The 12570-nt window shown below is 40.1% G+C and overlaps 1 protein-coding gene across 1 annotated transcript in view; it reads left to right on the top strand.

Annotated features, from left to right (window-relative positions):
* Positions 1-12570, top strand: part of LOC109933983 (calmodulin-binding transcription activator 1-like) — a 1079584-nt gene that overhangs the window by 1053628 nt on the left and 13386 nt on the right. Inside the window, exon 24 of the mRNA XM_048614878.1 lies at positions 100-225. Coding sequence (XP_048470835.1) covers positions 100-225 — 126 coding nt within the window. The remainder of the gene's footprint in view (positions 1-99; positions 226-12570) is intronic.

The following is a 12570-nucleotide window of genomic DNA, read 5'->3' as shown; positions in this document are numbered from 1 at the left end:
TTCCCCAGACAGTGGTGGCCAGACTGCAGAAACTGAAAGAAAGTTGGTGAGCACCTACATGTTGAAACACATTCTCTGTTACTTAACTTCTTTTTGTAGTTACTGTTCCTTTCAATCTGGAAGGCCTCTGATTGGTCCTGCAGCTTCAAGAGTTCAGCTGCCATCCTCAATCGGGCTTTAGGATTTTTTGTTAACTGTGCTACTCTGAACCACACCAGTGTCCAGGTAATTATTATCTTGTAATCAATCAATAGTCTGTGTGAATGCTGGAGATCCCAGAAGTCACTGGGAGATTTTTTTGTATTCACTAGTGGGACATGGGTGTCACTGGCTAGGCCAACATTTATTGCCTGTACCTAGTTGCCCTCGAGAAGGTGGTGGTAAGCTGCCTTCTTGAACTGCTGCAGTCCATGTGCTGTAGGTAGACTCAAAGTGCCTGTTAGGGAGAGAGTTCCAGGATTTTGACCAAGAAACACTGAAGGAACAACGAGATATATCTAAGTCAGGATGGTAGTGGCTTAAAGAAGAACTTGCAGTCATGGTGTTCCCAAATATCTGCTGCACTTGTCCTGCTAGATGGTAGTTATCGTGGGTTTGGAAGGCCTTGTCTGAGGATCTTTGGTGAATTGCCTCAAAGACAGACTGAATGTACACACTGCTAAAAAGCACTGTATTTTGTTTCCTTGAATCCTGACTCTGCAGGACATTCATTTCACCCCCAGTCTGTGTAATTTTGTATTCAAGCCTTGTATAATTCAAGCAATATATACTAAGCTGATTTATTAAGTATTGACCTCAACTAGATTCTAACCTCATGCATCAATTGAGTTTGGCAGAAAATCTTAACACATACATACATACTTTACAAAAATATACAACATATGCCATTTTTAGCCAGCTGAGTATTCAGAACCCCCTCAGGTGCTACATTGAAGTGGGTCAGATAATGGAGTGAATGTATCTGCATAAAGTATTATTGGAGAGCTTTTAAAAATGGTGTTAACAAAATTGGACTATTGCAGGAGCTGAGAGAATTTTAAGGTATTGCATCAGTTCATCTCAAGATTTCTGCCTGAAAGTGCATGAGACCCTATATGTTTCTGTGAACACATCCTGCTCCCTATCTTCTTCTTGCCAATATTCTCTTTTGTTTTCTTTTCTCCTCCCTTGAAGGCTAGTACTGGTTACAGTTCATCTCTCTGAGTGTTTTTTTCATGAGCTATGCCAATGTTTATCATTCAAACAACATTGCATAAAACAGACTTATGAAATTATTTATACTGATGTTTGAAGGAGCCTGCAGTGTGCAATTTGCTGCCATTTCTCCCCACATTACACAGTCATGCTTTTCAGGATGGATGCTTCCTTGGTTGTGAAGTGTCTTGGTATGTCCTGAGGCGGGAAAGGTAGTACACAAATGCATGTTGTTTCTTGTTTTCTTTACATTTTCAATGCTTATTTATCAATTAAGGATCAAGAGTCTTTCCCTGTTTTAGCTGGGTATTGGTAGGGAGGTGGTTAGGCAAAAGGTAGGAAGGAGCCTGCTTGAAAATTTGGAAATAAATGAAAAAATAAATACTTGCATTTATATCATGTTTTTCATGACCACCAGATGTCTCAAACCACTTTATAGGCAATGAAGTACTTATTGAACTGTAGTCACTGTTGTAGGAAACACAGTAGCCTATTTGTATGGTGCAAGCTCCCATAAACAATAATGTGATAGTGACCAGATAATCAGTTGTTGTGATGTTAAATGGTGGATAAGTATTAACCAGGACACCAAGGATACCTCACCTGTTCAAAATAATGTGATGAGATCTTTTACACTACCTGAGAGGTCAGTCAGGGTTTAACATTTCATCCTAAAGACAGCACCTTTGAATAGCGCACCCTACCTCAGGACTGCATCGGAGTACCAGCCTTGACTCTTATGCTCAAGTCCTGGAGTTGCCAGAGAGGGTTGAACTTGGTTGGGCAAGGGAGTCTAGACTCAGTTTAACAATGGCAGCAGGTCATTCTTATGGAGCTGTGAGATCTGTTCCTTCCTCCCAACTCCATTCAAATAATCAAGTACTAACCATGACCTCCTTTGGAGACTGGACCAGATCAGTGAAGTGCAGGGTTCCTTCCACCCAGAAAAGTCCAAAATTATGCAGGGTCCAAGTGACATGAAAGAATTCTGATTTAAATGCCTGTACATTAGTCCTGCACTTCTTTGAGACAGCGCTGGTCATCTATTCCACGCGGCCTGTGGGAAGCTTTCATCCTGACGAGTTTTGGAGGCATAACCACCTGATTCCAATCAGGCAGCTGTATATTTGTTTTTCTTTGTTTATGAATAGTTAGATTTTTTTTGGTTTGACAGTCAACCATGGAGATGCATGTCCTTTCACCAGCAACTGATAATTGACCTGGTTTTTGTGAAGACCAGAGATGACTGAAAGAACAGATGTCCTTGTGGGAACAGGACAGAAAATTAAGCTAACTCTACTTTAACATAAACATATAAGGCCTTGTGATACCAATAGTGATGAAATTGGCACTGCCTTGATTTCCACCTCCTATACCAGTTAGGTAAGTTGAAGAGAGACAATGCCTTCTATTGGACCGTCTATTTTTCCTGTTGTAAAGGGGTAGGTGTTTCAGATTAAGTTTAAACTGAGATATAGAAGGAAACTCAACCCTTTATAAATTCATTATCTACCCTGAGCCCAGTGCTGTGGTCAGATAGGAAACTGCTTCACTCTCAATGGATGCAATCTACACTGTGAAATCCACACACTTTATTTCCCTTTTTTTAACTTTGTTTTCAATCACTGAACAGTAGCTTAACAGAATGCTACCAGAGAACTACCTGCACTATTAAAAACATAGAATGATAGTTGGGAACTGTAAACACCATTGTATTTCCAGTAGGAAGTTGTTCCTTTGCTTTACAAAGGCATGTTGTCATTTGATACATCATTGGCAAAGCTGTTGAGTTGAAGCATTATCACTGACTCTGGTAGTCAGTGAACATAAAATTTCTGAGGCGAGAGGCTTTCCCACTTAAACTGTATTTCAAGCTGAGGGCAAATGGAATGGGAAGAAATGAAAACTACTGAATAAATAAATAATTGGACAAATAAGCAAATTACTTAAACTTCACACCATCCCATCCAGGATATGTTAACTCTTTGAGGGCACCATAGAAAAGTTCTTTATAATCTTTATTTTGTCCCTTCAGCAGATAAAAACATTGTGACATAAAAGATTTTTTTATTGCCTTTGAGTTCATGATGTATGTAACAGACACATTTAAGCCTGTGACTGACTGATGATAGTTACAAATTGGAATTGAGATGGCATGTGGAGAACACGTGTCAAGAACATGCAGGGCGAAGGTCCCACAATTTCCCACCTATTTGTGAGCAATGCTCCCTATCTTGTCTCTACCTGGCCACAGTGCACAACAAATGAAGGAAATTGTAGGAGGGGAGGAAAAGTTCCACATAAGCTGGGTGTTAGCCTTTTCCAAAAACTCCCAAAACCTTTCTTCCTCAACAGTCGCTGTCACCTAGCTAGTGTCCTGTCACGTCCAGCACTTTATTTTGCCTTACTTTATAACTTTTATTTAGTCTGAACTTTTTTTAATATATAAATAATATATAAATAGTTTATTTAAAGCTTTGATTATTTAATTTATTTTTTGTTTTCTTTTTGTTTTAAAAAGCATTTAAGCTTTTTTAGCCTTTCAAAAATAGGACGTTTTTTTGAGGGGTCACATTCATTGCCTTGACATCATACAAGCCAATAAGGACTAGTGTGATGTATTCTGCTGGCCAGTAATGTCCATATTCTTGGCTACTGTCAGTAACCTGGTGGACTCTGTATATATTGAAGAACATGATAGGGTAATGAGTGCAAAGTGAATAAAAACAGGGGATGCCAACAATGAATTATTTTACTGTGAGTTGTAACAAGATTGGTGAAGGCAGAATGGGAATTTGTATAGTTTTATCTGAATGAGCTAGCAATGTGGATATACTGTTTGTATATATTGTATATATACTTAAGAACAATGAAAAAAATGGAGATATGTGCATGACTGTAATGAAAAAACAAAACAAAAGGAAGTATTAGAAGCAAACGACCTGTAAAATGAAAAAAAAATCACTGTAAGAATTCCTTATTTTAAATGTTCTTTAGAAGGACATCTTTGCTAAAGCATGATTAATTGCAAAAAAACCTACTGTACTTAGAATTAGAAAACAAACAGCAAAATGATATAACTGAAAAGTTTACATTTACATATTTCTTTTCTGTTTGGCTACCAAGACTTATCTCCTTTGCCAATGGGTGCCAAGTAATGTGAATGCTGTATTGCTAAATGAAAAGACACAACATTAAGTTATAATCTTTGCTGAGCAGATTACTGTAAGGATATAATATATATATATAGCATTATACCATAACTCACTCTTTGAAAAGACAGATTAACAGACATTTTTATGTTAAATACTGTGTGTTAAATACCGTGAAGAAACAATGCACATACACACACAAAATAAATTTTAAAAGATGTGTATGAACAAAAAAAAATCTGACAATAATGGAGAGAATGTCCACTTCATCTGTTCATCAATTAGAAAAACAGGTCATAACATTGCACAAAAAAACCTTAAAAAAAAGAAAATTCTAGAAAATGCAAAGCTTTGTTGCACACTCGCAACAGCCCAGAGTAAGCTACAACACTCCTGGGGTTGCTGACACTTGCATGTGATACTAGTGTAGGTCCTTCTTTTTTTTTTGCTTTCTCTTGCTCTCTTTTCTTTCCTTTCTTTCCCTCTTCTCTCTCTTTTTTTAACCTTTTTAAGTTTTTTTTTAATTTTTTTTCCTGTTTTTGTATGTCTGCATGTGAGTGTTGCTGGGTCACAGCTGTTTAGAAGCTTTACAAGGGATAGCCCAGCTGCCAGAGTCATGCAAACATTTTAAATTGCCCTTAAAAATTATGTAAGATGTTTTTGAATGCTTTATAATCCTTTCTGCTGTAAATTAAAAAAAAAACAAAAGAAAAATCTCATGATAGTTTGTTAAATTTATTTCTATTATATATTGTTTTAAACTCATTGTTCTTCTTTCACTGGGCAACTTTTTGACTCTTGGCACTATGGTGCCCTCTGATGGATAGATTGTTGGAGCATTTCTGTTACTGTGTTTTTAATCTCCCAGATGTCCTTCCCCTTGCTTATCCCGGGACCTTACCTTTCCCTTGGACCTAACCTTTCATCTGGACAGCACGTTTCCTACACCTCACCTTCCCTGGCCCACATATTTCCCGGACCTCATCTTCCCTCACCTCTCATTCAGCTGGGGTACGGATTAATGGTGCGTTTTGAGTGCAGAATTGCCTAATCAGATTGGATGTATTCATCACATGACCTCCAGACTCCAACCACCTCGACCTGTCAAACAATCTCTTAACGCATCTTCAGTATTTTTTAAATTAATAAATAAAAGTTTTCCAAGGAAAATGGAAAAACTACACAACTTTTTGTCATGTCCCTTATAATTTCTTGCACTGGGTTGCTCACAGCAGTATTCAGAAGATTCATCTTAAATTCCTGGAGGCTTGACAATCTGGAGGGTTTCAGACTCAACCAAATGGCCATCGTTCATCAGTGGGCCTAGACAATAAGTGTCAATAGGTTGTTGAACCATGTAGGCCATCACAACCAAGCTTATATGCCATTCCCATCTGACTTCTGCACACATGCTCTTTCCCTACTGGGGTTAGTGGAATAAAATCTGGAGCTGAAAGCTTAGATGATGTTTCTTTCAGCTGTCCAGGCCATTAGAATTCCAACCGTCTATCTGAAACTAGATTCTCCGGCTGTTAGCAGCCATCCCAGTGAAGACTTGAACATTTTAAGGTTACACCTTGGGTCTGAATGACTGTGCGTTGTGATTTATCCCCATTCTTTCCATCTATGGTCATGCATATTTCTGTGGCCAGTGAGGTAGATTTATCCCTGTCCCCACCAATGCTTTTCTTCTAACCTATACTAAATCTCTGATCTCCATTTGTATCCCTTTGTCTCCATCCCCTCCCCATAAGAGCTGGTGGAATAAATTTACATCTCACTAGTTAGGCCATGCTTTCAGGCATTGCTATGAAATTGCCCCAAACTTTGATTTCAAAATTCACTATGAAAAGGGGCAATTAGTGATGAAATACTACCCTAGCAGCTGCCCCTGTGTGTGCCTTCTTCCTCCAGGTGCCTTGCCATTCTTAGGCATTAAATCAGAGGCTGAATCATTAGCTCAAGATAGAACAACCAACCTCGCGTAACCTAGCAAATTGGACCAATGGTCTTCAAATGAGAAGGAAATCAATAATCCAAAATAAAAAGAGTGACACTCTTATTGAGGAAAACCTACTGATTGTGCTTGTGTTGAAGATTTACAAAAAGCCAACAGATGGAACATTCAAGCCAGACTTGTGCCTCCAGTGATGAGAATTGCTCTACCAAGGAAGTGATGGCCTAGTGGTATTATCACTGGACTGCTAATTTCAGAGACCTAGCTAATGTTCTGGGGTCCAGGGTTAAAATCCCACTATGGCAGATGGTGGAATTTGAATTCAATAGAAATGTGGAATGAAAACTCTAATGATGACCATGAATCCATTGCCACTTGTTGGAAAAACCTACCTGGTTGATTAACTAGAACTGGAAACAGCCATCCTCACCTGGTCTGGCCTACATGTATTTCCATACCCACAGCAATGTGGTTGACTCTTAACTGCCCTCTGGGTAATTAGGGATGGACAATAAATGCTGGCTTAGCCTGTGACACCCTCTTCCCTTGAGTGAATTTTAAAAAAATGGAAATGGATGACTGAAACATCTGACAGATTTTATCAAAAGACAGGAGTAATCCAGAATGAAGGTATGGTTTAGAGCACCAAATTAAACATTGGAAATATAATACCAACTTTTCAGACTCAGCTCTATAGTTGTCAGACAGAATCAAGGTAACTCAATGGGTCTTTGGTCTCGTGCAAAATCACGATATGAAAGCAATGTAGCTTAAGACCTGGAAGCTGGTCAGCTATCTGCCATTTTGGCCACAGTTAGAATGAACAAGAGGAAAAATTGAAACACAGAAAACTGCATGAAATGGATTATTAGAGAATAAATCTACCAAGACCAGAGGTATTCCCTAACTAATAATGTCCATAAACTCAATTATCAGCACATAGACAGCCTTTGCTGAATTCACCTGAATTCTGCTGTCTTCTTTAAAAGGAACCATCTGACTTCCCCATTTCCTCTTCTTCTCAGTGTCCCTCTAAAAATTGCAAACTCACCATGAAGAATCATGGGTAATGTTTGTCTTATCACATCCTGCCATAGTCAATTGGCTCCATCGATGTAGCAAGAGGCTTCCACAGAGTGAATGTACAAACACTTAAGAGAGACCAACTTTCCTAATCATCACTCTGGCCTCCTAAATGATTAGTGGCATGGGCACTAGTGGGGATGGGCGACAAAATGGAGGGAGAAAATTCAGAATTTAGAAAGGAAGGCTGGAAAGTCAATATGCTACTTTGAATGATGTGACATATATATGGTTTATCCCTTTGTTACTGCAGTGCTGTTACTTCCTTCTTATCTTACACTTCTTGTGGCACATTATAGATTGATACACCCAGGAAACAACACTTTCAATACCTTTTTACCTCCCATAGTGCTATTCCAAAAGCCAAGTATCTACATATAGCAAGCGTGTAAATTGTTGGGTTCTGTTGAGAATCTTTCTCCCTAAGATTAGTAAGCCTGTGGAACATGATGGACGCAGACTGTATTGTCACCTGCATGGAGGAGATGGACCAGATTTTGACTGAGGCAGAGACTGCATCATAAAGAAGGTGAGTGCCTTTCTACACACTTTGTATGATTTCTTGGACTGCTTTCAATTGTCTGAGTGGATCAGAGAGGCAGTTTGCTTGTTCCCAACCAGTGGTTTTCTTTATATTTGGTGTATCTTTTTGCTTCTCCTAAGTGATTACATTAGCTGTGGGGACATGGTGGAGGTTTGCAAATGGGCTATTTAGGTGGGAGAAGACTGTCTGGTCACAATGCACCAGTCACCATGATAGACCAGCTGGATTTTTCCATACTGTCAGCTTTTAATGATGTATTTATATTGAATGACTCACTATGGTGATGAGCAGAAACACTTCTGTTTCATTTGTTGGGGTATCTAGAACAAGGCAACACAATATAAAAGTAGCGCTCAGCCATTCTGGAGTGAAAACAGGAAGCAAATATTTAATGAAAAGGAACGGGCTACTAATCTTTTAAATACCTGTTTATCAGTCCTTTATAACTCAAGTACTAGGAAGTGGGACTAGTGTAGATATAGAGTAGTTTTTGTTGGTGCAGACTCAATAAGCTAAAGGGCCTCTTCTGTACTGTATGATTCCATGATACTATGTGCAGATAATGCAAAATGGACTTCAGTGCACATTATGATGTCCATTAAGCAGTTCTGGAAGTGTGGCACCAGTGAAAGATGATGCACTGTGGATCCTCTTGCCTGCACTTCAATGGCATCATTGTCATTAGACATGCAATCTGCACTAGATCCAATGCATTTTCTGGCCCAGGAAGATTGATAGCAATCAAAAATATCTTCCTATAAATGACTGTTCAGGTTTGGCATCAGGTGTATTTATGGGCAATGTAGATCACTGACTTGCACTGTAATTGTAGGACTTCAGTGCAATGTTCAGAAGAAGACTATGAGTATAGTTTCAACCTAATCTGCCTAACAGGAAACTGGTAGGATTGGGTACAGTGTTGTTTTAACACCTCACTCACTGAATCGCATTAATAGGCAGAAAAACCAAAGTGTTTGAGTTTTGCAACTGGCTAATTGGGCTAACATTATCCCTCCAGAGTCACACTGTGATATAGCATAGGAGGTCACTTGGCCCATCATACATGTGCCAGTTCTTCGGTAGAACCACAATCCTACTTCCCTGCTCCCGTAATATTTTTCTATTCAATTACTTTTCCTGTTTTCCTTTGAATGTTACTCTCAACACTGCTTCAATCTCCTTTTCAGCGGTGCATTCCAGATCGTACCAGTATATTGTGTGTAAAAAGCTTTTCTTCATGTCACCTCTGGTTCTTCTCACAGCTCTTTAAATCTGTATCCCCTGCTTACCAACCCTTCTGTCACTGCAAATAATTTCTCTGTGTTTACTCTATGGAAAGTGAGAAGAAATTTTGTTTTCACAGATTACTTGAAATAAGAGACTGGGTTAGCTCCTCTCAGAATTGATTAAGACCTCCAAAGTGAACAAGATAACTTTCAGGTTTGGCAGGGTTTGGATCCTAAAGGATGAAATGAAATGGTACCACATGGAGCACAAATCTGTCGCAGCCTGTAGGGATGCCACCTGTGAAGGATCACACAGGTAAGTTGCACATCATTATATTAATCTCCCAAAGGGTTTTGTGTCACTCAATTGTTTTTGGAATCAAGAAATTTTTGGGCGTTTCTCCTACCAGAAGTGTTACTGGCAGTTTGTTCACTGTGGTGAATAAACATAACAAAACTCTGTCAGAACTCCCACCAAAACCAAGGATGGCATGGTGGCACAGTGATTAACACTGTTGCTTCACAGCACCTGCAGCCCAGGTTCGATTCCAGTCTTGGGTGACTGTCTGTGTGGAGTTTGCACGTTCTCCTTATGTCTGTGTGGGTTACCTCTGGGTGCTCCAATTTCCTCCCACAGTCCAAAGATGTGGAGGTTAGGTGGATTGACCATGGGAAATTTGGGGTTATGGGGGTATGGTGGACAGGTGGGATGCTGTTCAGAGGGTCAGTGTGAACTCGATGGGCTGAATGGTCTGTATCTGCACTGTAGGTATTCTGTGATAACATTACAAGAATGAAGTTAGGAACAGCAAATGAGCCTATGTTGCAGTGTGAAAGATTAGAGATTAAGAAAATAACTTGTCAATATAAGCTACTTAAACTGTCATTGTTTTAAGTTTGCTTGTTTTTACTTTAAAAACTCTCAGCACACTGTGCTTTGCTTAAACTGCAAAACAAAACAATGGGGCCATGACAGTGTTGTGGTCAATTGAAGAGATTGAATTTAGTTAAAATTGCAATATACAAACAAAAGGCGACCAGATTGTTGTAATAAACCCAAATGGTACAGATATGTATCTTTGGGAAGGAAACCTACTCTCCTTACCCATTCTGATCTGTACATGACTTCAATTCACATCAATGTGGGTGACTCTTTAACAGCCTTTTCAGTTGCATAATAAGACATTCAGTTGTATCAACAGGAGTGGGTAATAACTGCTGGCCCTGTCAGTGACACTCTCATCTTGAGCATAATTTCAAAAACTCATTGGAACATTTAGCATTTGTTACTAAATTCCATTCACAATTTGACTTCCAGCCTAATTGCCAAAATCTCTATCCTTTTGGAATACAGGACACAACTCTCATTGGGAGGCACAAATTACTAATCCAACATATATATATTATATATATATTTCTTTTTCAGAAAATATTAAAATAATCAAAGTTAATACAATTTTGGAAACCATTTTCTGATTAATTTTCTACCCATCAATGTGAGTCTTCCTGTGTCTCACAACATTCCCTACACAAGGAATCATAAAATGATGCTCTGAGAACAGCCACTGGAAGATCCATAAGAATATTATAAGATAATATAATAAAATTGGACTAAATTTTACCAGAAATCAGTTAAGTGTCAATATTGGCAAGTTTCATGTTGGTTTTCCATCCATGAAGCCTAGCAAAATTTCTCACTGTTTTCCAAACCTCGTCTTATTAATTATGCACCGTGGCCCTATGGCATCCTGCTTGTCATATCTTCCCTCTCACCACAGGCAGAAGTGTTTGCCAAAGACAATACCTCCTGGCATTTTTGGCACCAATACCATATTTAAAACACAATTGTCCACCAGGTCAAATGTGTTAGGTTGGAGCTGCCCTGTATGGTTTGAATGAATTGATCAGACATCACAAACAAAGGAAAATTGGCATCCTGCTTTGTTGACAGGGACCTAGAGCTCCTTGTGGATGGCATGGTGCAAAGGAGGGCCATTCTCTTTCCTCAGGACCAGCAAAGGAGACTATACCACTAGATACTGCCCGCCCTGGTTTGAGGTTGACATTTGGGTCTGTGCTGTTTGCATGATCCAGACAACACCCAGCAGCACAGGATGGAGATCAAATAGCTTCTCCACTCCACGGTGTTCTCTCTGCTACCTAACCATCACTCTTCTACTGCACCCACCTCTTACTAAGACTCATGGTCTACTCGTCTCACTTATTGCATGTAACATCTTCCCTCACTCACTCTTAACAATGGCCTCTGCAGTGCCCATTAACTCACCATTTTTGCTCCATCTGTGCTAACACTAACAGCGAATTCCATTTCAATTTCTCTAGGGCAAGAGAGTGCCATGACAGGACTTTCACAAGGAAAGGATCCTGGCCTCAGGTCACTGAGGACTGTGACCATTCTTGTGGCAATGCCGAAACTTTCATGTCCCAGCAATTAAGAACCATTGTCCATTTCTTATTACCACGATATTGGTGTCAGCATGTTGGCATAATGGTTATCACTGCAGCTTCACAGCACCAGGACTCAAGGTCGATTCCAGCCTTGGGCGACTGTCTGTGTGGAGTTTGCGCATTTTCCCTGTGTCTGCATGGGTTTCTGCCTGGTGCTCTGGTTTCCTCCCACCCAAAGAAGTGCAGGTTAGGTGGATTGGCCATGCTAAGTTGCCCTGTAGTGTGCACGGATGTGCAGGCTAGGTGGTTTAGTCATGGGAAATGGTTACAGGGATAGGGTAGGGGTTGACAGGGTGGGATGCTCTTTGGAGGGTCAGAGAAGCCTCATTGGGCTGAATGGCCTCTTTCCTCACTGTAGGGATTCTCTCTTTTGTCTCCTGCAGGTACCACTGAAATCTGCACGTCTCCACGGTCAAGATGCGGCCCTATAAGACACTTCCTCCTCCACCAGCTGAGATATGACACCTAGCTAGATTGGAGTTAGGATCACATCCTGGTGAGCACATCACTGCCATATCTCAGCAGCTGTTCAAGAAAGAAATGCCCCAGATCAACTCCAGTTGAACCCCAGTTTCCCACGTGACAGATGGGAATACTAACCACCATACAAAGCAGGAAGCAACAACTCCAGGTGTGGTGGCAGCCATTTTCATCTCCATTGTGCACCTGCTATTTGAATCACGATTAGAAAGAAACAGCAGTCATGCTTCACACAGTGAGTAATGTAGTCAGCCCTCTAGTCTAGGTAACCCGCAAAATCTTCATATTGCCTTCTTCATTTCCTTCCCTCTCAACCCCTTTAGTTTTGATTTTCCCCACTTTCCCTCCCAACCTGTTCATTTAACTGTACATTTCCACACTTTACCCCTTAGCCCAAGGCATGTCAAGCCGTCATGCCACACATATTAGTGCACTTTTTGTCCCCTCTCTGCGCACGCCCCCCCC

The sequence above is a fragment of the Rhincodon typus genome, chromosome 31 (assembly GCF_021869965.1).
Source record: "Rhincodon typus isolate 14 chromosome 31, sRhiTyp1.1, whole genome shotgun sequence".
Taxonomy (NCBI): domain Eukaryota; kingdom Metazoa; phylum Chordata; class Chondrichthyes; order Orectolobiformes; family Rhincodontidae; genus Rhincodon; species Rhincodon typus.
Note: the sequence above shows the minus strand (reverse complement) of the source record. Positions and strands in the feature narration are given on the sequence as shown.